This window comes from Epargyreus clarus, unplaced genomic scaffold (genome assembly GCF_041222505.1).
Source record: "Epargyreus clarus isolate Ecla_fem2 unplaced genomic scaffold, WU_Ecla_fem_2.2 ptg000007l, whole genome shotgun sequence".
Taxonomy (NCBI): Eukaryota; Metazoa; Arthropoda; class Insecta; order Lepidoptera; family Hesperiidae; genus Epargyreus; species Epargyreus clarus.
The window spans coordinates 2,709,127-2,737,044 of record NW_027332215.1 but is presented as its reverse complement, the minus strand read 5'-3'; the positions used below and the strand labels follow the sequence as shown (position 1 = coordinate 2,737,044).

Below are 27,918 nucleotides of genomic sequence, written 5' to 3'. Positions count from 1 at the left end.
GATCAATTCTCACCAAGAAAGCAGCATGCACAAAAGAATCATGTTATCCATCTTACTATATCTTACTTTCTCATTACCTGCACAAACACGTCCATGAACTTCTATATTTTTTTGTAAAAAGTACATTTATATATTATATTTTACAAGGCTTACCAGCAATTGTTACACTGAATATTTCATAAAGTACCTGAGACTATGTCGTGTTCCAAGGGGTACAGTTATAAGTATTCGTTTTATATCAATATCACGTGTCACTGCGTACGTACGTCGTACACGTCGTACACGCTTATCTCCAAAACAGCCCCAAGTTTAATAAATTATTGCTGACGCTTGTGGTTGCTAGCAGCTTCAAACATGGAATATTTTTAGACACCGAAGCTAGGTATTTTGAAGAGACTATGCGGATACAATCGTTTTTTTTAATAAAAATAAAACTTTTAATGAATAGTAGGTACCTATAATGTTCATGTACTTGTAGAAATAAATATAATTTTACTTAAGTGCCCGCCTGGTATGACAAAGTATTTTCCATTTATTAAAGGAAAAAAATATCATAGGGAAAAAATATCATTTATTAAAGGAAAAAAATAACATATCAAAACTTGAAAATAATATTTCATCATTTTCGTCTCTATATTTTTCTGTATGGAGTCATCTTAAAAAGTGCTAAGTTTAGAGGATACTAATAAGAACAGATGATAGGAAGAAATGAACATAAAGTAAGGCCATTTTTTACTACAACATTAGCATAAGCATAGCGTTTCTGTGTGAGAATAAATAATTCAGGGCCGTTTTGCAAACGTCTACAACCTATTGATTCTAACAACTCCAGACGATCTAAAAATAAACGTCAATTATACATACCTACGCTTTAATCAATACAACCACACTAAGCCTAAGTTTATACGTTTATGGATACTTAATTTATACGTGTGATTTTGTAAAAAATATACATTATAAAACATCATGCTAACTAACTAAAGTTAATATAACCCTTCAGAATACTATCCAACAGTGAAATACTATACTCTTACTCGAAAGAGTAGTGATAGGTCTATGGCCGATCTTAGATAGAATTTAAATTAAATCCTTTTTTTTCGATTCATTTCAAAAGTAAAGTGATAACAGTGGCCACTTTCGATCGTGTGGATTGCATACTCATTTGCTACTTCTAATAACGTAAATAAATATAGTTAAAAAAACTAAGAAACACGCTTTTATAATATAATCAACTAAAAAGTAAAAAATAATTTTCAATCTAGGAATCAATTAAGGAACAGTAAATAGTATAATTTTGAAAAAAGCGTGGGGTGCTTCATTTATCAGTTTTCGAAAAGCGCCTGGCGTAAGAGGTAAAAGACTAAAAGGGGGCTTCCGAGGTTGCGGGTGTCAAGAGTGGGAGCTCGAACCGCCCGGTCAGCGGCCCCGTTAGTATGTGTGGTCGCATACCGTCGTACGCACCAGACGGTGTGGCGAGCGCCAACTCACCTGGGCGGAGCCCGACTGGGCAACGCGCTAAGAGGGCATCGGTTGCGTTCCTTTGGAGATCCCGAAGCCCTCTACCCAGCGTCGAGGAAGGCCACCGGGCTACTGCCGTCCATGGACATTTGTAATCAACTCCAGATAAGATTAGATTCCTACCTGCGGTCGGCCACAGATGTGACACTACCCCCAAGGACTAAGGTAGAATGCCTCGGAAAAATGTATCTCTCGTACCACAACCTTCAAGCCCAAATACAACACAGCTTAACACTGCAGTTATTAGGCAGAATCAGGCTTATTGGGGGCGCCGCCGAAATCGAACCACAGACGGTGGTAGACACCTTCAAACTAATCATTTCTGTTTATAGGTATGTGTGTTTTCAAATGTGTGTTTATGTGTGAACTTGTGTTTATAATCCCACATAGTTATCTATAATCTATTAAGCTAAGCTTGGTACGAGTAGGATAATCTATACTTCCGTGTGGCACACCAGGCGGCGACACACAAACTGTACTGCACGACCGGCGACATCATAATCGCGTCGGGATGTATCGCGTACTTCGGCGCGTTTCCGTCGCACTACCGCCGCGAGCTGGAGACCAAGTGGGTGGCCGAGTGTCAGAACCTGGCGATTCCATCCTCGGACACCTTCGAGTGAGTAAAACAAACGATTACGATAGTATGCATCTTGCTTTGTCCCTAATGAATTGGCGCTGAATTGTCGACCATTATCGTTCTAACAACCTGAACGACAGATTGCACAGTATGTCTGAGCTATCACTGGTAAATGTATGTATTGATGTATGTACAGACCATAATTTCGAAGGTATAATTAAAATTAAAGCGCTCTTGCGCAATCATTGTGACTTTTTCTTGAACTAAAAGTAAGGTAAAGTCACCTAATGCCGAGGGGTTCTGAAATTGGCACCAAATTCCGTGGTATTTACAATAACGGCTTTTATAAACTATTTACGAACTCATTTTTACTGAAAGGTATGTTATTTAATAAACAATTTATCACTCTATTGTCATATGGCTATCGTAATAGTATTATGTGTATGTTTTTTTAAATAATCGCATAGTTTTGCATTAGTGCCTACATCAAATGTATGCTTCATACATTTTGGGCCTTTTGCACGTGAATGTTACGATTTCTCAAATAGCGATTTTTTCAATAAATTTGCATGTGTGTGATAGAGTTGCGATGAAAACATTATATTGATTATATATGGAATTGATAACATTTAAATATTGTGCTTATTTCTTAACAGATAAGAGTAAAAATAAGTTTAAAAGTACAGCGGCATTAGGTGCCAAATATTTTGGGCTGTCCCTTAAACCGAGGTATACCACGGAATAGCAATTTCATAGACTTGTTTTTAATTTCAATTTTTGTAGTTGTTTTTATGAATAAGCACGTCTTGCTTCGAATTTGACAAATTTAATACTCCATTAATATCGAAATCATTTTCCGAGGTACTGCATTGTACTGCATTACCTAATTATATAATATCAAAGATGACCTAACTATGTACTTTCCTAATTTTTTCTATGGGTCAACTGAGGAGGAAATTTGAAGTTCATCCAGATATCCATGTAATATTGAACAAGTATTGTATATTATTATGTACATATTTCAATAAAGCATCTTTCTGCCTCTAAATTGTGTAAAAGTATTTTACTATTTAATAATCGGAATTTGGAAACGTGATTTTTAGTTATGAAACGCTATTCCGATGTATATAACTCGGAATTAGGTTATATGGGCACATTAATCCGCGGCATAACCGCAAAATACTATACAGGGTGTTTAAAGTTTTCATCGGTTTTTAAGAACATTTCTATTGTTTGTATTAGTAATTCGCTTAATCCTAATTAATGATGAATTGTTATACGATTTTAATAGATATTTAAATAAGAAATATAACATTTTACAACGTTTTCATTTGATTAAATTACTCAAAACGAAATAATTATATAAACCGCATGACGATATTCCATATTATTATTATTTCCGGTGTACAATAATAAACCCTAGTATAAAGTACATGAAGAAGAATGTCCAAAATTGTATTGCAGATACACGAATAGACTGCAGTTTTAAAAACAAGCATGAAATACATATGTTAAAGAAAATATACTGTAAAAATGTTTTATTTCGGCAGCTTCCCTTTAATCATAGCTAAGAACACTTTTGATAAAGCCACTCTTTAAATATTAAAAAAAATTAAATCGAAATTGAAACTTAATTCAATAAATAACATTTATATTTATACACCATGTAGCAGTCGTTCTATCTCTTTCACTCCCTTATTTTGTATACTCGGAATTAGGAACCAAATACATCGGAATAAGGATTTTTACATCGGAATTAGGGTTTTCTGACTTGGTTCATATTTATTTTAAATACACATTTAAATCAATATTTAATCGTAAAATGTCGAGTCTATTTCAAGAGTACAAATCATGAAGTTTCTGATAAAATTATCTTATTCCTTATTAAGCCGTAGTAATTGCTTAATATCTGACGCTCTTTCTAGTTTTGGTGAAAATACCGCGGAAATAGGTGACTTTACTTTATTACAACAGATTGTATTAACATTTGTGAGTTATATTCATTTGCTCAGTATAATAATTACATCAAATGTCAACATTTGTAGTCAGAGGTAACGTTCTGGTTTTTTTTGTACAGTCTGATATCAATAATGGCGGATTCTTATACGGTGCGCACGTGGAACGCACAGGGGCTCCCCCGGGACGCCGTGTCCACCGAGAACGGCATCCTGGTGACGAGAGCGGGGCGGTGGCCACTCACGATAGACCCGCAGGAACAGGTGAGCGATTGGCAGATAACCAGACAACACGACCGATGATTATATTTATATTTACCATATTTTTTAGGTATATGAAGTATACCATATACCATATTTGTGAAGTAGTTAAAATTGTATTATTTTTATAAAAGTCATTTTTAGTCATATTACAGAGGATTGGAAAGAAAGAAAGGGAAGAAATTCTTTCCTAAATTTTGTAATATAAAATATAACTTTTCAATATCCTATCCGTCGAATGTGACTCGCAGTGATCCGGACATTATTATTTCATGATAAAGTAGAGTACGCACGCGATATAGAATATAAAATAAAAAAATAAATATATTACATTTTTAGAATTACAATTACATGAATTGATATACACACATAAGGACATTATTGCGCTTGGACCATTATATATGGTTGAGCACACATAGTAGGTACTTTCCTTCCAGTCATAAAACATGTCCATGCATATAAAACAACTTCAACAGAATATTTGACTTAGATTCTTGATCGATTTCAAGACACACGTATATTTTTATGTCCACATTGTAATACTTATTTTTTATTTAAAAGGCAAATCGTTGGATCAAGAACATGGAGCGCGACAATGGGCTGCAGATGACGAAGCTGAACGACGCCGCGTACCTGCGCATCCTGGAGAACTGCATCCGCCTCGGCTGGCCCATGCTCATCGAGGACCTCGGCGAGGCGCTCGAGGCCACGCTCTCTCCTGTACTCCTCAAGCAGACCTTCTTGCAGGTAACACACGCTTCACAAACCCCGCGGCGACGGCGGCTAACCGATTTTCCAGTTTAATTTTGAACAGCTTTTGATTGTACGCACTCAACCACCACAAAACGGTATACTAGCCCCGCCATAAGCTGCGGTTAACCACCACTGTGTCGGGTTAATTATAGTCCACTAGTCAAACGACGTTATGGCATGTTACTAAGATCAAACTTATGTAATTTACAATTATTCGTTTGTTTACAGACGTTTTCCATGTTAAGATATAATAAATATAATTAATGTTTTTTTTATAAATAAACACGATGAAAAATCAATACAAGAACTTCGCCATTTTAATTTACCTTGAACTTAAACAATGGTAGATACTTTCAGAGCTCTCAGCGGCCTCGGGTTAATTAGTGTTCAATTTGCGTGTCCTAGAGTTGGAATACTTCACAAAATGCAGCGAATCGAAAGCAAAACTTCCACCACAGAAGGGCGAACTAGTGACAGTTTCCACTCTAAAGTTTTAATATAGTCCAGCTTTCTTGGACTCTAGGTATATTATCTTCGATCTATTATAAATCCAGGCCGCTAACAATCAATTTGATCTTTTAAGGACGAGAGATCATCTCAAATTTCATTAATTTGCAAATTTAATTAAGTATTTATTTCATACAAATGGTACGGCTGTCAAATGCCAACAATTATTTTATAATACTAATAATTAACTATAACAAGGGTATAGGTGTTGTTTTTTCATAAATGGAGCTGAAACCATGCAAGATTTTTGAATTATAGAGGGCTCGTTTCGTTTGCCCTAATAAAATTATAAAGACTTTAAAGTCCTAATTTCTTTACAGTACTACGCACATTTAATTATGAATGAATATTGATATTGACTCTACATACTTATCCCACAAGTTGGATATTGATATTAATAAATAAACTGAGCTTATAACTTCTTCCTTCCTGTCGTCTTTTTTATATGCATTCCTCATTCTATTGTTTGAGTTTTCCTTTATCGCCTGGAGGCATTGTGTCTATTTACTGTTCGTCGCTCTTACGTAATTACACGTACAGATTATTTAACATTCATATCACTTGATCGTTTTTTTAGTGTTCATACTTTTGTATAGCACGCACAATAATACGTACTTCTTCCACATTATATTGTATAAACCACTTTTAGGAGGAGTTTTTCCTCCTAACCTAAGGAAATATTTTTACCAAGCTTGAAATTCCAATATTATACTGAAAGGGAGTATAATACCTATATGCGATTTTAATGTTATTATAACTATATGACATAATTATTGTCATCAATAATATCAAGATACTTTCACTACTATGAAATGATTGTAAAATCTGTCAGATTATAATCGTCGCTCTAACTTTTTAAAATTGAAGTACTTGCAAGAGCTTTATCCATCCAGAGAACTCCACGTCAAAGAATGTTATCTGTGAACTTTTAATACTTTTGATATCTTATCATAATTGATTTCTTTTGAACATGTCATTTTAATGTCTGTATATCCTACCTCTGTACAGAGGTCGGCAGTATACTTAATTCCAAAAGCCGAGCAGTGAAAATGTGCACTAATCATACATCAGTTTGCGGAAAATAATTTTTGATAATTATATATTACTTCCGTTCTTTTTGGTGTTGAAAAGTTCACTTATTGGTTATATTTCATATTAAAATATAAGTCATATACTTTCAGGGCTTACATTACTTTCAGGCTTTTAACATTTTATAAATGTGTGAATTGAACAAGTTGACACTATGTCACCAACAGCCATTAGATTTTCGGTGCGGTCGAGTAAATAGAGAAAATATTTTTCTGAGTGCACTGACGCTATGAACTTACCTAAGTACCTTACTTTGTGTATCTGATATTTATCGGACAAGAGCCGTGACCGCAAGCGAAAGCTTACACATATATAACTGTCGGTAATAATACATATTTTTTTAAATGTTAATTGTCATATGCCATAGTAATAGTATAATTTTAAATAAAATTCCTTCTTAAGATTTTCATTTAAAATGGCGAGAGGACTAGAGATACCTTGAAATCTGATAATAGAATTTCAGTATGAATCCGACGACCTTATTAACTTAAGGTATGCAGCTGTGCTTTTAATACTCTCTGCTAAGATCGCGAGACATTGGATGTACTATGAACGCGCTTAGTCACTTTATGAAGAAATACAAGAAATTCAAAGCAGTACAGTCTGATAAAACAGAAACAAATGGACTTTAGCTTGAAGGCATGTTTACCATTAGATGGAATTTAATTAAAATGTTGTTTACGGAAAAATAAAAGGAGAAATAATTAGAAGTCACTACGCCCTCTCGGAGCGCGATCAATACTGTTTATATTTATGAATCCCGATAATTGTGACGATTGTACAATGTATACTTTAAGTCCTAAGTTATTAAGTATTAATGTATACATTGAGTACATTAAGTATTGATAATTCCACAAACTGCACTAATGTATGCAATAATATACTAACGCAATTAGAGGATAATTGTAACTATTTATTTTTGTCATGCAGCTATATAATCCACAACGGCTTTAAACAATATTAAAACAGCAGATTAATAAATTGATAATAGGCCGGGCGACTCCTCATACACCTTGGGGACAGCGACATTGAATACGACACCAACTTCAGACTGTACCTGACGACGAAGCTCGCCAACCCGCACTACCTGCCCGAGATCTGCATCCAGGTCACCTTGGTCAACTTCACTGTCACACTATCCGGCCTCGAGGACCAACTGCTGGCGTAAGTACCTCTATCCGTTTTACTTGTTTCGTATCAAGTTATTTTTGCATGTATTTTTTTATTTATTTATAGATATTTAGTAAAACTTTTTACTAGTTAAGCAAATAATAAAGGGCTGAAGGTATTAGTCTGTACTTGACGGATTAGTACATAACAATCATATAATTTTGTTTCTGTTTCACCTAGTAGAATATTATAATTCATATAATGAGTTTACAATTTATATCAACTGTATATTATTTACGTTACTTTTTAATCTTATGTATGTATTATTACAGTATAAAGTATATGTACAAAATTTCAGGATAAAATTTATAAATAAACTACTCTACTTTAGGCGCCGAGAGAGAGAGCCTTTGAGAATGCATTCCTGATATGTCGTGCATGACTGAACTTTGTAACTTTGGAGTGGCGTTGAATGTTATTGTGAAAATTTCACTATTGTTTATTACTCCAGTGAACAAGTTGAAAAATGTGAAAACTTGAGATAAAGCTCCTAAAAATAAGAGAAATAGCTTATTCGATTCAGAATGACATATAAAAAATGTATAGTCCGCGCCGAACACTCCACTCTGAACAGTCCACTCTGAAGTTGTTGCGAGCATTAATACAATTTGCAGCAGCAACTAGCAGTTTTACGCGGTTTTATTTTTACACGTAGGTATATGAAGATAGGCAAAAATGGTTAAAATAATTTAAATTTCATTGTCGCAAATGTTAAAAATTAAATTTTTCCGAATATATTTTTTATCTCTACACTATATTTTTATTCAGAAGCTAGAAATGATACAAGAAATTTTTACTCCATATGACATTTACTGGTAGGCTTCAGGAATACAATTTCTGAACGATAGGATTGTAAAAACGTTTAATAATTTAAAAAATATAATTTTAAAACTTTAAAAACCAAATCCAAGCGGTAGCTACACTACACTGCTATGCTTAACGTAAGCATCTGCTACGCAAAAACACAGCTACGCCTCTACGGTTTCCTCTACGGGCCTACGCCGCTACGTTTCTCTGATTCTACAGAATTACCTATATTAAATTTTAGAGTTCATGTATTAATACTTAATTTGTTTAATATTGAACTGAAATATTGATTTTAAGTTAAATTTATTTATATGTGAGTTATTATTGTACACGTAAAGATTGGTCATCAATAAAAATCGTTAATTTGAAGTTAGCCCAAATGCTTCTTAAGACTATTTGCCATTCAATAAAATATACTGACATTAAAACATTTTCAGATACATAAATTCTTAGCAATTATTTTACTCCTTTAGGGATGTAGTGCGTCTCGAACGTCCAGATTTGGAGCAACTCCGTACGCAGCTGATAGTTCGTATCAACGCAGACAAGGCCACGCTGCTTGAGATCGAGGACAAGATCTTGCGCTTACTGTACGCGTCTTCTGGAAACATCCTGGACGATGAAGAACTTATCGAGACTTTAAATGAGAGTAAAGTTAGTGTTACTCTTACATAAATTTATAAAACATAAATTTCCAATTTTATAAGTAATTTGAATATTATTCTATTATACAAGTTATAATTTCATTATTTTAATCATTAAATTTGTTGTTTTTTGGGTAAACAAGTATTGATGGGCCTAATAGGCATGTTACTTAAGGCATTAGCAGCCATTTAACCTGCGCACATAATATGACTTTAAACAATTCCATTATTACGTGGTTTTAATTATAACTTTAATTTAAAGTATCGGCACATTATCGTCGCATTACTTTATATGACCCGCATATTACGTTACACGTAACACCTGTTGTTTTATATAAAGGTATAATAATAATTAATTTAATCAATAAATTTTAAATAATTATTAAATATTTTTTAAGTAAGTTACATTAAATTTATATTTTTCATTACTATAATGGTTACGGACTTAAATATGTGTTTATAATTCTTAATTTAAACAATAATTATTTGATCGCAGCAACGTTTAACATAGAGATACGACTTGGCAAGTGTCACCTACACTATGCTATAGCGTATGAACTATAAATGTTTTTTCACCTTCAATATAAATTTTAATTTCATTAGCGCTGTAAGAGAAAATGATACTATAAAAGTTTCTTAATCTGATTTAGTTGATGCCGATAAGAGGCTTATTAATTGATATAAAATACTAATTAGTCATCAGTATTTAATAACTCTTCTATCGTTATAAACTTACTCAGACTATCTTTATTTTGCATTAGTATAACGAGATTTAATTTAAATATGGAAAATTATTTAACATTGAGTCGTTGCGAATTACAATCAACGTGATATTGCGATGGTATAGTCCGCGTAAAACTGTTAGTCCGCTCTGAATATAGAAATGAATCGCTTCGCCATAGCAAATTATATGACTACACTTGCTGGCAACTACTTCAGAGCGGACTAGCAGTTTGGCGGGGACTACAACGGACTAGCGGAAGACCGTGAGGCATGTGTGGAAAACTTTGGAAGAGCGCGAAAGTTAGGTGTCTCCAAGGGTTGAATGTGAAAATGTTCCCGTAGGAAACGTCAGAGATAATCAACGCGCGGCTGGAGGAGACGGAGGCGACGGAGATCAGCATCTCGGCGGCGCGCGAGAAGTACCGCTCGGTGGCCACGCGCGGCGCCGTGCTCTACTTCGCGGTGGCGCAGCTCGCAGACATCGACCCCATGTACCAGTTCTCCCTGAAATACTTCAACCAGGTACGTTCGCGGCTCGGTTTACATGTATGCAGATATGTCTTATCTCGGCCCTGAATATTACCCACGCGTAAGGTATACGTCAAAAATTTCCTATTGTTTCACACAAATTACAAAATAACCTTGATTTTGTGGTAACATTAATTGAATACAGTGAAATTTATTATATTTATTAAAAATAAATAAATAAATTATCAAGTAATTTACGTAAATTCCAAAGGAGAATGCCCATTCTTGGTACTGATTTTTCTCATGCGTCAAAATGAAAGTAATATTAAAATTATTTTTTGATTTTTTTACATAATTTGTCGATCAGAATAGTTTCTTTGAACAGGGGATTCCATTTAAGATAAAATAAGACGAAATGTTGATTGTTGTTCTTAAAAAACAAAATGGCGGAATTTTATACTCGGAATTCAATAAGATCTATTAGTGTTTTGATTAATGATTTTTCTCATGCATCAAAATGAAAGTAATATTAAAATTATTTTTTGATTTTTTTACATAGTTTGTCGATCAGAATAGTTTCTTTGAACAAGGGGGTTCCATTTAAGATAAAATAAGACGAAATGTTGATTGTTGCTGTTAAATATTAAAATGGCGGTATTTTATACTAGGATTTCATTATTTTAGGTTTTTAGGATTATTTTAGGTTTTTTTACCTACTTCCTTTAAAAGTAAATGGGATTTGAAAATCGAACTACATTATAGGTACCTACTATCAGTTAAAACCGACCATCAATTTATCGTCGGATATTTTCGATTTTAAGGTTATGTAACATTTCGGTAAATAACCTCAGAACCCGGGTGCTGATCTAAAAAATAATTATTGGTGGTAGTATTTGGTTAATTATACATCGTCCACAACAAGTTTCAATTTGATGCAACTCTGGACGGCGGTCCATACTTTCATGGGCATTGTCCTTTCACCATTCTTTTTCAGATATCACTTTGTACACATTTTTTTATGTAAATGTTTTTATATTGTGAGTTATATAATCTAAATCAGTGGACCGCATTTGTCATATATAACAATATTATATGTATGCATAGATAAGTATAGATATCTCACTGCCTTGTAATTGAAGGAAGCCATTAATATTTTTCAAACACAAAAATAGATGACAGTGACAATTTCAATTGTCAAAACTGGTTACATTTTCTTGTTAGAAGTGAGTAATCTATGGTATAATATGACAGATCTCCTTCAATACATACAATCATCATTTCTACATTTTCGGATCTGTTCCGTTCATTTCCTAGGAATCACATCCACACGGAGTCGAAGTAGTGATAACGTGATTATATGAACTTCGACCTCTCTAATTGGATACGGGGTTCAAATCCCAAACATTTAACATTGATTTTTTAAGGTTATGTTTGTATTTTAAAAGTGTATAACAATTCAGACTTGGTCAGCGTTGTGGACTATTTGCTAAACCCTTCCCTTTCTAAGAGGATACTTGTACCCAATAATAATAGGTTGCTTATAAATATAAACAAATATTTTGTAAATTTATGTTCATCATCAAATCATCAACCCATTACTGTCCTACTGCTGGTCCTAATACAATGTGCTTTTTTGATCTTGCTCGAAATGGCGGGGCACAGCCGGAGCCCCACATCATTCCTATTTTTAAACGCCTTTTGAAGAAATATAACTTTGATTCTTGGAACGTCTGGTGCCGCACTCTCGAAGTTCCGCAGGCTTGCAGCGATATGACTTCTTGCTTTACATTTTTCTTCAGTTAAAATAAAACTTATATAACGAAGTAGCGATAACGAATATCGAATAACGAGTACCTATTTAAAGTCATACAAAACTTTGATCAAATATTTCAGACTTAAAATTTCCGAGTAAAAATAATATCCGGTCGTACCGTTCCAGGTTGATGTCGTTGATGTAGCAATCTCCACACATCTGACATGTAAAGAGTTTATTTCCGTCAAGCGTTCTGTTCGGCTTGTGGGAATTTATATACTCCTCCTTGTGTATGTTCACGGTATCGGCTGTACTGAGACCCTTAGTATGTTGTCAGTGAGTGTAGGAGGCAATACAGAACTAAGATTGGACTCTCTAATTGGGAATATTTAATAATATCAACTTATAATAAACGCTTCTTCGATTTAGTATGACAGGTAGGTATATTGCGATATAAATATAATTCTAAAAACATCTTCCGCATAAAGACTCGCATATTGCGATATAAATATAATTCTAAAAACATCTTCCGCATAAAGACTCGCGCGATGTTTTATTTTGCTAAGAATATTTTATCAATGTTTTGGCATAATTATTTCTACCTTTACGCAGTCAATACTTTAAGCATGAACATTGAACATATTAAATAATTACATGGTAACGGATTAAGTTCTCTACTCGGAATAAAGCAGCTAGATAGAGTTAATTTTATTACCAGTCTGGATTAGTTATGTTTAAAATGGAGTGTTCGGTTTGATCGAGTTAAATTCCCTGTCAGATATCATGGGCTCTTATCCACGCGGGCACGTCAACACATATACAGCTATTATAACTCGTTCGGCGCTCGCTGCACTTCACGCTTTTAATGGAGGGACAGTGACGTTGACATGTTTCATGAAAGCCTCCCAGAATCCTTTTAACTGTATTCAAAGCGTAAACGAATCGGTAACTTCATTAAGTTATTTGAAATATTTCACGAAAAATGATAACATCGCCTTCTTTACTATGTGGTATCATAAAAGTCAATGTATATTTTTGTCGACGGCGTCCTGATAACTCTGTCTGGGAATAAATAATCTTGATAAAAAATCTTCATTTCTTTAGTCAGCTTATAAATTTTCCATTAAACGTTTACACTTCAAAGGCTTTCAATTTGTAAAAGAAATGAGAAATATAAGTACCTTACTATATTTTCTTTAACGTTATATTATAAGTTTAATATTGTAAAATGGTGTAATAAACATGTGTATACGTATATATCTATCTGTCTTTCTCTACTCTACTTACTTGAATTCGATATATCACAAACTACTAGATTTACATGTGGTCTTTAAAATACACAGACAGTGTGATTCATAAGGAAGATTTATGTGTATACTTTGTTACGCTTTTGTGTATATTGTTTGGAGTAAGCGTAGCAATGTTTGTTAATTAGTATAATCGACAAGCTCGATGCAACAGACTGAAATCGGTACTACGAGATAAAAAAATGTTGACATTTATCTTCTGTTATACGAGCGCAGGCGGGTTGCTAGTAATTAAATAAAACCGTGCCCGTAGAATGTGTACATATGCAAGAAGTAAAAGATTACTATAAAAAAATACGTGTGGCACTCGGAGACTGCCGCGGTAAAGCTATTGCATAGCATTTTTTATGCTATGAAAACGCTCAGAAGGAATTCCAGAAATACAATATATTCTTCCATAATCATCAACATTTACATTAATACATCTTTATCCACTATTTTATCATATCTCCATTATATAAGACATTGCAAATATCAGCTGACATTTCATAACTCCAAGCAAGACTGAACATTCTAAAATATAAAATAGAAAAGTATTTAATAAGTGACGTAAAGTATTAACAACCAGCAATATAAATGGATCAATGCGATGTGCCTGTGACATTTGGCCGAATGTTACAGGTACATCGCATTTTTCATTAATAAATGCACTTTGTTTATTCATATTTAAAACACTTTGTACACAAATTATTTGTACCATAAATCATAATGGCGTTTTGATTTTGTGCTGTCAAGTCTGTCAGTTGTAATTGTACGTTTAAAAATAACAAACACTCTTTTACGTTATTTTATCAATCCAGAATTCAACATAGCTTATGTTGATAAAACATATTATTTGGATAATATGGTAATATAATTTTGAATTTTATAATGGGAATATAAAATATACTTCACGCAATTTTAAGATTTCTGCACGGATTATAAAAAAATATGTATTACTGCCATCTGTGTTCAAGTTGACGAATTAAGGTTATCAAATAAAATAATAAGGAATGTAAAATAATACTTTATTCAATTATATCCATATTTTTCTATTGACAGTCAACAACTCGGTTGCCTGGAGACTTGATATCCAACAGTCCTCCACCGCTATTTTCACTTACACCACCAGGGGCGCCGGCAGCATTTGGTCAAGGTGACGGCGCACCAGTATGCCATTTTCAGTTCTGACTTCATAATGGAGTCTACCTAATCTTCGGATGACGACACCGAACTCCCATTTAACTCTTGGGTTGGTGTAACTGCGGACTTATACCTTATCACCTTGTCCGAACTCCTGCGTTGGCGGTGCATTGTAATGTAATCTGGATAGTGGGGCGGATTTCTTAAATAAGGCATGCATATAGGTTCTTAGTGTTCTTACCTCTCTGCCGAACATTAACTGATAAGGTGATAACTCTTTTGTATTAGGTGTACGTCTCAAGCGTGCCTTGACAGTTAACAGTTTATCAAATAAACTTCCGCTCTTGCTGATATAAAAGAACATTCAGGTATTAGCCGATTATTTTCTTCTTGTACATTGAAAAATTTAAATTTTAGCTTTGTATATATTTCTTCAAATTCGTACCTGTATTTTATTTCCTCTTCTAAATTTTCTTCTTCTGTAAGCCATTAAATTTTTTCTTGAATCGCGTAGAATTTGTTCAAATTTTCTTGTAAAGAATTCAGTCGTATATTTATTTCTTCAATGTAAATTTTTTCTATTCCCGAAATGTACTTTTCGGTTCGTTTCATTAACCCACGTAATGTGGCTCGTATTTCCTTATTGTTTTTTAGTTCATTCGACATCTCGTCGCCAATATCAAATAAAATAATAAGGAATGTAAAATAATACTTTATTCAATTATATCCATATTTTTCTATTGACAGTCAACAACTCGGTTGCCTGGAGACTTGATAGTTGGATATCAAGTCTCCAGGCAACCGAGTTGTTGAAAGGTGTTACTTATTTTCGTTACGGAATTTCTCGATTCGGTCGCCGCGCTCAAAGCCCGCGATAAAAGCTATGCAATAGCTTAATAAAATTATTGATAAGTATCAACATATCCAAGGAACGATAAGTTTTATAAATATTTTAATCACAATTCATCTAGCTAGCTCTATCGACTTGCCGACAAGTAGGTGACACTTCAATTGTGAATCGCTAATTGTATACAAGTCTCATCTCAACAAACACTGTTTAGGTTAGTTTAAGTTCGTTATAAACCATCAATCTGGAGTGAAATTAGCAATAGTCAGTGATTGCGGTAATATATCTTATACGTCTCGGACACTATTCCACCCTTATTCTTACTTTCTTTTTAACTTCAAGCTTGGTTCTATATATTTAACAACTGCATAAATAATATGTCATTTTTTTAATGCTTTGTGATAAAAATATATTATAAAATAAGAAAAATGTTATTATTATAGCTACCTTATTTCTATCTTAAAGAAGTGTGATTGACATTCAAATAGATTTCTATATTGATTTACGTAACTGAATGAATGACATTGTCGCGCGCCAGGTTTTCAATCTGGTGATAGAGAAAAGCGAGAAGAGCGACATCCTGGAGAAGCGGCTGGAGATCCTGCACGACGAGATCACGCTGGCGGTGTACCGGAACGTGTCGCGCGGGCTGTTCGAGCGGCACAAGCTCGTGTTCAGCTTCCTGCTCAACATGGCGGTGTACCTGCACGCCGGCCTCGTGCGACACGACCAGTTCAACTTCGTGCTACGGGGACCGGCCGGCACCAAAGTGGTAAGTCTAATGCACTCTACTCGAACTCGAACTCGAATGTTTTCTCGTTTTCGTAGCGCTTTTATTAAGTTGTGTGGAGTTGTTAGGGTTTTTGTTTTTTTGTTGAAAATCTTAACGTTTTTGTTTCTTGTTAATTTTTTAGGGTTTACAATACCTGTAATCGGATTTTAACAGTGACATTTCTATGTTTACATTTTGGACACCAAATTATGAACTATAGGTGATATCTTTCAAATTGATGGTATTATAAAATAGAAGTGGTAGAACCCGCCTGCTTCGATTCTTATAGCAACAGTGTTAGTGCTCCTGTGCGACTGATTGGACGAGTGTGATAAGGGAGAGATATTAAAATGTTTTCCAACTTAGTCCTCACTATCTCAGACAAGACTCCCAATTCCCAATGAAACCCAACTTAACTCAAATTCTCTGGTTAGATTGCATCCCGATTCAGTTTTTCCCGAGTATTTTAACCAGGGTCAATAAATGCGCAGGTTTAGTTAGCATATACTTCGTAACGTAAGGGCACACTACCTGCGTTATGTCCCCGTGGTCGAGAATGGGCAGTGGAGCATGTCGGGGGAATGCCACGCTGTCTTCGTCCCGCTAATATCTACAATTTGCTATTGGGAAGCGACTCGATTCTATTCTCGGAGCCGACTAGCAGTTTGGCGGGGGCTCTGTGTTTTGTAAACAAAGAAAATCGGTGGAGTTTCAATACAACCAACCCATATTTTACCTCCACTATGGGCACCTATTACAAAGCGAAAAGATATTTTTATTATTTCTATCCGGAGAGTTAAATACATAATTTCATAATTTTGGCTACAAAATGTACTGATTTTCAAACTTCAACCCCTACACCGCCTTCCTCCCCCGCCTATCTCCCCCGCCTATGTCAATAACCTATAGAGGTATCTCTAATAAAGTACTGTGTATAATAATTTACTATCTGAAGCTTAGATAAGGGATTGATTAATATTTTATTAAAAGTATTAAACGAACGGGAAAGTAGAACGCACGACCTACGTCGGACATTGACCTCGGATCTGTCGAAGTTATGTGCTTATCAGAAATTAACTATCGCTTGCTCTACCGGTGAATGTAAACATTGCGAGAAAACCTATACACCTGGTAGTTTTTTTAGTAAATGTTGTTTAAAAGGCCTGTGTGAACTCCTCCAACCCCTCACTCTCACATATAATAATAATTAAATAAACGCTTCCTATACTCAACTACCCACACTAGGATTCCCTGTATCTTGGGTGCCGTGGACACACACAAAGACGTATATCCAACACCCAAACATCAACAACCCATTACTGTCCCACTGCTGGGCACGGGTCTCCTCTCATAATGAGAAGGATTAGGCCATAGTCCACCGCGCTGGCCAAGTGCGTATTGGTAGACTTCACATACCTTTGATTTTTTTTATAAATCTCTCAGGTATGCAGGTTTCCTCACGATGTTTTCCTTCACCGTTTTTAGCAAGTGATAATTAGTTTCTAATACGCACATAACTTTGAAAAATCAGAGGTGCGTGCCTGGGATTTGAACCTCGGACCCCTCGATCGGGAGGCCGAGTTTCTTAACCACTAGGCTATCACTGCTTCCCTAACTAACACCCAAACACCCAAACCCACAACAGATATTTAAATTCATCATTCAAATATATGTCTGGCTGAGAATCGATCCTAGAACCCTTTGCGCATTAGACCGGTATGGTGACTGCTCCGCCACACGAGTCGTCACAAATGCGGCGTTAACAATGAGGAGTAAGCTGGACCGCCTCGGATAAGTATGTCTCCCTTACCACACTCTTGAAACCAGAACACAGCAGCGTTGTAATTAGTAAGAACTAGGTGGTAACTGGTGGTGGTGCCGCCGGAGCGGGTTCTTCCACCTTCAGACTATTTTAAATTAGTATTTTGATATTAATATAATGTTCTAATATTTTTTCTTCAACTTTGGCTACTTACGGTAAAAAAATATATACTGTGTTATAACTGCATATAACTGTGCTTTTGCAAGGAAGGGACCGAGATGAACTGAAATGTGATTATCGGGTTTTAATTCAAATTATGCTTGTTACCGACCCACGACGTGCTAAAAAGAATCGGAGGAATCTGAGGCTTCGGAGGGAATAGATCACCGAAGTTAAGGAATCTGACTAACTTTTGTTAGTGTTGCGATCATTGTGGTATAAAGATAACTGTAATATATAATTCGGATATCACCAAAAATCTCTGGTAGCTAACCTAGTTAAAGTTTTGGTAGATTATTGAGACCGATCGTTATTGGTATTTGATTACACGTTATCGCACGTAGAGAGCTACACTAGACGTGTGGTAAGCTCATACCGACATTACACTTTGTTGTATGCTAACTACGTACAGTCACGTGCAATGAAATGTATACACGGGCAGATTTTCAAATAAATGTTCACTCTGAAAATTTAAAAACAAATAGCTACTTAACGATTCATAATATATAATCACTAGAGTTTCTCACAATAATGCATACATTTTTGTCAAAAATATGGACACAGATTGTTTTCAGATATTTGTATATACTATCACATGCAAAAATATGTATTCATCATAAATTATAATAATATGTAAAGGATACTATGTCATTATAATGTATGCAATGATGCCTGTGTTTTTTTTTTCTTAAATGTGTATACACTTTAGAATTCCCTTTAATGTACACATATTTTTTTATCTTTTGAATATTGTTGCGGCGCGGCGATCCGTGGCGTGGACTGTTTTATTCGGTTATGCTTTTCCTATCTACCCTCAACTACGTGTTGCAGCGGAATTCAGATAAATCGTTACTTATATCATTATCATCCTTACTAATATCCTTACTAATCCTTACTAATTTTATAAATCCGAAAGTAACTCTGGTTGTCTCTTCTTCACGCCTAAACCAATGAACCGATTTTAATGAAATTTTGTACAAAGATAGTCTGAGACCCGAGAAAGGACATAGGATTGTTTTTATCCCGGAAATCCCACGGGAAGTAGGGATGGGGATCTAAGATCGATTAATCGGAGAATCGATCTTTTGTGCCAAAAAAATCGATTATTTTAATCGATATAAGTAAGAATTGAATTGTAAACTATGCATTTGATCCAGTGATGATCTTTACCAAAATTGTTGTCCATGAGCCCACGAAGGTTTCAGAGTTGTTACGACCAATTTTCGCCAGATGGCGCCACTGCCATTCCATTGAAGGTACGAATTTTCAGTTTTATGTTTGTTAGTATGTCATATTAATTTCTTTTAAACGCGGGCAAAACCGCGGGGAAAAACTAGTAGTTTATAGTTTAGTATCATTATTGCGATTATTGTAGTGTTTATTTTTATTGTGAAGGATAGAATGAGTAATAAGCGAGTAAGGCATTTGGAGCTTAAGAATATGTAATAAGGTCCTTGAGTAGATACATATGATGGATGAAAATTTACCTTCAATCTTCAACCCTAATGACGCAGAGGTGCCTGCCACCATAAGTAGAGAAGTTATACTTTTGTTGTAATAAAGTTGCTAGACAGAGCTATATGATGAAATATTTGACCTTCAACTCTCACTCTGATGATGCTGGAGTGCTTCCAACCCAATCTATAGGAGTTAGCCATTTTATTCTTTCATACATGTATTAACGTTACTGAGAATGGGTCTGTTTATGATAAAAATTTTACCTTCAAGGTTAAGACCTTAAAATGCAGGGTTAAGAGCCTGATAATGCAGGGTAGCTTCTCGCCTAAACCGTATGAGTTATACATTTGATGCTTTCGGATATTTATAAACAGTATCAAAGGTAGACTTTGTAATGACATATTGATATAAAATTTGATCTTCAATTCTTCAATACTGATGACGCAGGGACACTGCTAGCCTACACCACAGTAATTTGACGGGTGGGCCAAATCAATGTAAATTCGGACCTCACCTTTATTCATGATCACGTTTATACAATTTTATATTGTACTAATGTAAACGTTAGTATGTCATCATTAAAAAGGGTAAAAAAATAACAAACAAATACAACCGACTTCTATGTCACTACAAAGTAAAAAATAATTGAAATAAATGTTGGTTTGGTACATTTTTCTGAACTCGGCGCTCCTATTAGACACGTTGTTTACATCGTTGTCCAACAAAATATATTGAGCGCCGACTTCAGAACTATGTACTAAACCAGCATTTATTTCAATTATTTTTTACTTTCTCGTGACATAGATGTCGGTTGTATCTTTTTGTTAAATATTTTATTTTCCTAATTCCTTTTGTGCAAGATAATTCCGCGGTTCACAATTTGCTTCAAAGCTGAGCCTGGTTTAATCGTCATCGAAGTGAACTTATTTCGTTGCCATGGCCGCCTAAAAGTCCAGACCTAAAGCCCATAGAGAATCTTTGGGGTTTAATGGTACAGCTGTGGGACAGTGACCGAGCTAGGACACGCATAGCCTTAATTAATCATGTCCATGAAATATGGGACAGTTTCAGAGGCAGCAATGTTCGCATTAATATGATTGCATCAATGCAGCAGGCTGCAGGACGTTATTGATGCTCAGGGTGGTTACACAAGATTTTAATTTCTGAATTATTTATACTTATATTTTGTAGTTTGTATAAATAAAGTAAATTACACGTTTCGATTGTACAAAATCCTTTATTTCATTGCATCAATCCGTCAGTAACGGCGAGTATTATTTAATGAAAAGTATAATATAATTGTAACGTTCATTAATTAATAATGTAAAATAGCATGTATGCATTAGGTGGTCATATAGTATGAATTGTTAAGTGGCCATTTGTTTTTGAAATTTTCAGAGTGAACATTTATTTGAAAATCTGCCCGTGTATACATTTCATTGCACGTGACGTCGTTTACATATTATTGTAATTCATAATGGATACATATTTTTGCATGTGATTCTGTATACAAATATCTGAAAACAATCTGTGTCCATATTTTTGACAAAAATGTATACATTATTGTGAGAAACTCTTGTGGTTATATAATTTAAAAATTTTAAAAACAAATAGCCACTTAACAATACATACATTGTTAAGTGGCTATTTGTTTTTAAAATTTTCAGAGTGGACTTTTATTTGAAAATCTGCCCGTGTATACATTTCATTGCACGTGACTGTACGTTGTCCATTTCCCCCTAAGGGTCGAGAATCAGATTGGAAATTCGATTTAAATTACAGGTTATAGTGATAAGATTGTATTGCGACATACTCGTACAATGTTGTAAAATCATTACCAAAGGGAATTACGCCCACACCTTCGTCTGCGTGGCAGCCCATATCTTATTTTTTGCCTGTTAAATAATATAAATATTCACTACTCTTGTCTTCGTACTCATAATAAATAGTCTGTGAATAATATAATTTGAACTAACGTATCAGCAGTGCAATCGGTTATGTCATTATTTTTTTCTCCGCTACGTCATGTCATCTAGTACAGAGACCAAACAAGATGAACTGTTATAAATTTTTATTTTAGTGACAGGGGAGCATGTTGAAACTTCGTCAAAACAAATTAATCCATTTTAAGTCCTATTTTTACTTATTAATTGTTAGCCCGCATGAAAATTACTTAAGTGATTATTGCGCGATAGTAATTTCAACAAACAATCAACATCTTTATATAAATACTAGCAGAACCCGCGGCTTCGCCCGTGTAAAAAAATTTGATATGACATACAAACAACTGTAATCGTAAATTTGTACCTTTAACAATTTTAACGATAAAGTAGCATTAATATTTAATTAATAAAAGCTTTTTTTTCGTCACTGTGTACCTAAATTGGTCAAGGTTTCTTCAGAAACATACACGAAAACTCTAATTAGTGGACTGTAATGAAACTTTATTTAAAATATAAGTTTCATGTAGGATACAATATTTATTATTTACACTATTCCATAGGAACCGTCCATCTATGGGGCCTTACATACAGTGTTTCTTTCCAGGATCTCTGACTGGGCGATGAGAACTCTCATTCTTACCACCCGCAACTCCAGAAGTCCTCATTTAGTCTCGTACGACAGGCAGGGGATACTGTAGCCCTGTTCTAGCTCAAAATTTTAATCCAAGATCTATGCATTTATCACATCACCATCACTAATCCACGCATAACCACAACCATACCCTACGGCAGGACAAAATGTTGGCATATAGTGTGTCCAAAGTAGTTGCGACGTATCTAATCAGTATACCAAAATGTAGGCCAATTTGAATAGACTTACGCATTATCATATATTTGTCTGAATAGACGTTATCTGAAATTTCTAAGTTTCTAAGTTCGAACCTAAAAGATTCCCGTATACATACATATAACACTTCCTTTACCTCCTTAGTAGAATTTCAAAAACATCCTATGTACAATTGTACATGTGCATCAATAAATACTTTATCAGCAAATTTCTGGAAGCTAATATTCAACACCACCGGTTGGCAACCCGACACCCACGGGTGGTGTGTGGCCCGCGACTTTCCCTTGTGGCCCGCGGGTCTGTGCGTTATTAATAATTGGCCAAGTGCAAGTCAAACCCGCATCTGGAGGGTTCAGTACAACCAAAATTTTCATTTTTTTAAAATTTCTAGTATTTAATATTGCAGCAGCCATTAAAGTACACACATTGTGAAAATTTGAACTGAGGCAATGGCTAACTTTCATAGTGCTGGCTTTCAAATCGGATTTTTTTTAAATAAGCTGTCAACCCTTATTTTACCAACTTAAGGGTTGATTTTCCAAAAATGGTGAAATAGGTGTTTAATTATTTTCTATCGAAAACCCAAATACCGATTTTCGTACAGTTTACATCAAAACCGGGGGACTTTCATACAAACTAACAACCCTTATTTAACCCATATAAGGGTTGATTTTCCCAAAAACGCTAAAATTAAAGTTCCACTATCTAATCAGTAAGGCAATGACTAACTTTCGTAGTGCTAGCTTTCAAATTGGCAAATTCTAAAATAAGCTGTCAACCCTTATTATACTAACTTAAGGGTTGATTTTCCAAAAACGATGAAATGGGTATTTAATTATTTTCTACCAAAAAGCTAAATACAGATTTTCATAGAGATTAGATCAAAACTGGTGGATTTTAATACAAACTTACAACCCTTATTTAACCCACATAAGGGTTGATTTTCCATAAACCGTAGAATTAAAGTTCCACTATATCTAACCAGTAGAGCAATGGCTAACTTTCATAGTTCTGGCTTTCAAATTGCAAATTTTATAATAAGCTGTCAACCCTTATTTTACCAACTTAAGGGTTGATTTTCCAAAAATGGTGAAATAGGTATTTAATTATTTTTAATCGAAACCCCAAATACCGATTTTCATAGAGTTTACATCAAAACTGGGGGAATTCCATACAAACTTACAACCCTTATTTAACCCACATAGGGGTTGATTTTCCAAAAACGGTAGAACTAAAGTTCTATTATATCTAACCTGCTATCTGCTAAATAAAGCAATGGCTAACTTTCATAGTGCTGGCTTTCAAAATGGCAAAATTTTAAATAAGCTGTCAACCCCTATTTAACCACCTTTAGGGTTGATTTTGAAAAAACCCTTAGATTAGATTTTTATTACTTTAAATCAGAAAGCTACATACCAATTTTCATCCAGTTTGCTTTAAACCGACGGACTTTCATATTAACTTTCAACCCCCATTTAACCCCCTTAATGGTGGAATATCAAAAAATCCGTTCTTAGTGAGCATCTACATTATAAAATGAAGCTATATTCCAAATTTCATGATTGTAGCTTCAGTAGTTTCGGCAAAATCTTGATTAATACGTTTCGAACGTGAGTATCTTTTCGCTTTTATATTATATATAGATTGAAGTTAATATACCTACTAGTATGTTGATCAAGTTGTACTCCAGCTTATATAATTTGTGCACCTTAACGAGCTAGGGTAGGAAAATGTAATTTTCCCTGGTAGTCACCGATCTAAGCCGATTACTAACCCACGTTTATAGAGGACAATTTTCCTCTATAAATGTTGGTCTAAGATGAAGGTAGGGCTTATTATGACTGTACACGATCTAATTATAAAAGGCTTATTATAAAATACTACTTTAATGACTCAAATAGAAATTTAACGTACATTCAAGTAGGAATTTAAGCTCCAAAGACCCAAGTATTCAAAGAGCACCAAATGTTTATAGTAAAATATTGCTAGAAAGGCATAAGTATACCAACTTAATAAGATTAAACGAAAATACTATTTTCAGGGGTTCATTATGCTGCATTTCAAAGGTTATAAAATAGATTTTTATTGTTCTATAATTATTTCATAAAGAATTTCTTACTTATTGTTTACTTATCGATAAATTTATTTATATTTATTCAGTTCTTAAGATAATCTATCAAACAATACTATCTATTTAACTCTATAATAATATTGGATAAAACAGATGCACGAAATAATACATTTCGTTTTAAATAACCTCAATTTTCTATAGTAAAATTATAAGATAAATTACTTATGGCGATCATAAGCAGTGAAGGTATAGTTCGCGACAAACTGCTATTCCGCTTTGAAGTTGTTGCGCACAACTACAAACATATGTATACTCCGTAGCAATATACAGGCAATATAATACCCCTGGGCGAGAGCGGGCAGCGGAGGGTGCCGAGGGGGTGCCACACTGTCTTCGTCCCGCTCATATCTGTAATTTGCTATTCGAGGCGACTCGTTTCTGTATTCAGAGCGGACTAGCAATTTGGCGTAGACTATACATGTGGTAAGGTGCAGGAACTGTCCCAGGTGCCGCCGAAGAAGCCGGCGGTGGAGCCGCTGACGGAGCAGATGTGGCTGGCCGTCAACCACCTGGAGGAGACCGACCCCAGCTTCGGTGGTCTCGTCGCCGACTGCCTCAAGAAGATTAACATCACACTCGGCTCTTTCAGTGTGGTAACATCTTTTTTCAATAGAAATGACGACTTTTCTGTTTGGCTCTAGTACGGTCTTCATTGTGTGTAAACGAAAAATTTACACAATAACTGTCGTTATGGATTTCAATCGTAATTCAAACACGTGATTATTTTTAATGCTACTTTCAAGTATGGTTGCATTTACCCAAAGCGCTGCAACTACTACATTTCATGTGTCACTGAAATCGATAATCGAATCAACTATTCATGCTACACGAGTGCTACAAAACTGGGTAGTCGATTCGATTATCTATTTCTGTATTTTCACGTTTGACCTTATGTTGATACAGTTTTATTTTGTCATGTCAGTATAAGATGTAGAATTATTATATATTTCTTAGTGTTCGTGCCCAGGGGGCCTACCAGCATCTTTTAAAAACCATCACAGTTCAGAAAAGTTTTATTTCAATATTACATTAACATTATTTTATTTCTTACCACGACCTCCTTAAAACATTATTTCCAATGTATGATTAAAATAATATTGTTTTAAGAGATGGTAGTAACTCCGTGATGTGTATGTGTGTTCACGCGGTGGTTCGGTCGTCCAGGAGATCCACGTGAACAAGGCGGAGCGGGGCGCCGCGCGGGTGGGCTGGGACGCGCGGCTGAGCAGCTTCGAGAAGCTGATGCTGCTGCGCTGCCTCAAGGAGGAGAAGCTGGTGTTCGCCATCGCGCAGTACGTCAGCACCAGCCTCGGCGCCGTCTTCATCGAGAGCCCCACCGTGCAACTCAACACTTTGTAAGTCTCCGGCTGTTGACGAAACTACCGTAGTCCGGCTCGTTCCTAGTAAGAACTAACGAAGCGTTTTTCTACCGCCACCGACGAGCACGCGGAGTAGATGTTTCATTTCAAAACCCACGATACCGCACAGCATAACGGTAAAAGATTCATATAATTACATTATTACATTGCCGTCGCGACGGAAATAGATCCCGCTGTGAAAACTGCGACTGCCTTTTGCTGTTGCAAAGGAAAGGAGCAACTTCAACCAGCTCATTTATTTTTAGAATCTTGATCTCTTGGTATAAAAAATGAGTGGGTACCGCTAACTTAATTGAAAACAAGCTTAGGAATGTACTGTAATCGATTATAAAATTTTAGAAAGCTCAATGTAAAAGGACAACGTAAAGAGTATACGAAATTTTAATACATCGAATTAGGAACGATTCAAATACAATATAATATAGCAAAGTGTAAATAATGCTACGATATTAATATTGTAGAAGTTATCTATTTCATATTAAAATACAACCAGAATCCTTTCGACTGAGAACGCACCAATATTGTGCACGAAATTAATTACAAATTTATTGACGATAGCTAATAAGAATATCAAAACTAATATCATATCAAAAGTAGAATATCAAATCAAAAGTTTGTTTAAATATAAAATGAAAACTCGTAACCTGTACGAAGATGGATGGATGACTACTAGTGGTAAAATATTTACTGCTGCGGAGGAAACACGAAACCTTGGTGCCGCTTACTAATTGATAAACGTTGACAGTTGATAAACTTTAGTGAGGGAAGGTTTGAAAACTAGCAACAAGGATTGCCCTCAATTGGGGAAATATCCATGCCCAGCAATGGGACATAAAAAATCATTTGCAACAAATCTCGTAAAAACGTACGCCGGTCTACGATTACTTGTTATTACCAACATCTGGTATCAAATCTTACATTTCCAATGTCTAAAGAATAAAGTAACGATTCCACGGGTTGATTAAAATGTACAAACCAATTGGTAGGATTTACCCCCGAAGGGACTTGTCTCGAATCCGATCCAATTGTGGTTTGTCATCTCTGAGCTGCATATCTTGTTAGATACAATTTCGCAGCAGAACAACCACTAAGATTGAAGCATACTCGTATTTCATATAACGTTCCTTACATTGACAATATTACGGTAAATGGACGAAATAGTACACGGAGGGTTCCCTAGCACATTTTTTTTATTGTTGTCATAGCCGCTATAAAGTAAGTGCATTGTCATATTTTTAGGTAAACATCTATTGTGGTACAACATATAATCCGCAAAATACCCAAAAAATAAAGTCTCCTTACCGCTACTTATTTTTAGTAGTTGTTGTTATAGCGCCCATTTTAATACTTACTTTGTTATATAATTATATAATTACGTATTATATATATAATTACGTATTTTAATTACCTTTAAATCAACAATAACCTGTGACACATAAACAGACAGCGGAAGCCTAGTAATATAGCGAGCAAAAACATCGTTCATTAGTTGGTAGCTCAATGATTATAGCAAACGCAACCACCTTTCTACTTGCAAGCAGGGCCGGATCTGCGGACAGCCACGCGGCTACTGCCCCGGCTGTACGGGCTATCCTGGGGGCCTCTACAAGAGGGAAGCCTCTACAATAGAAAAAAATATGCCAAATTTGGACGGGTACCAAATTTCGATTACTAAATTCTTTGTTGAAATCATTTCACTTGCAGTGGCAGTAATTTTTAAAAATATTTGACGGGAGATATGTTGTTCCTTTTATCAGAAAAATAATTAGGTGCCTACTGGTGCTCCTTCGTTTTCCCAGGGCCTCCACACCTTCAGAATGAAACCCGACCCTGATTGCAAGTTGCAACATCAGCACCTTATACGATATACGATACACCAGGCTTACTACTGCAACACTTACAC

General features: G+C 35.1%; 1 protein-coding gene across 2 annotated transcripts in view; it reads left to right on the top strand.

Annotated features, from left to right (window-relative positions):
* Dhc16F (Dynein heavy chain at 16F) overlaps positions 1-27,918 on the top strand; it is a 218,427-nt gene that overhangs the window by 163,345 nt on the left and 27,164 nt on the right. For both annotated transcript variants that reach the window (XM_073074361.1, XM_073074362.1), the window contains 9 exons: positions 1,977-2,137; positions 4,176-4,317; positions 4,876-5,061; positions 7,655-7,827; positions 9,114-9,294; positions 10,350-10,529; positions 16,043-16,276; positions 25,083-25,229; positions 25,801-25,991. In XM_073074361.1, coding sequence (XP_072930462.1) covers positions 1,977-2,137; positions 4,176-4,317; positions 4,876-5,061; positions 7,655-7,827; positions 9,114-9,294; positions 10,350-10,529; positions 16,043-16,276; positions 25,083-25,229; positions 25,801-25,991 — 1,595 coding nt within the window. The remainder of the gene's footprint in view (positions 1-1,976; positions 2,138-4,175; positions 4,318-4,875; positions 5,062-7,654; positions 7,828-9,113; positions 9,295-10,349; positions 10,530-16,042; positions 16,277-25,082; positions 25,230-25,800; positions 25,992-27,918) is intronic.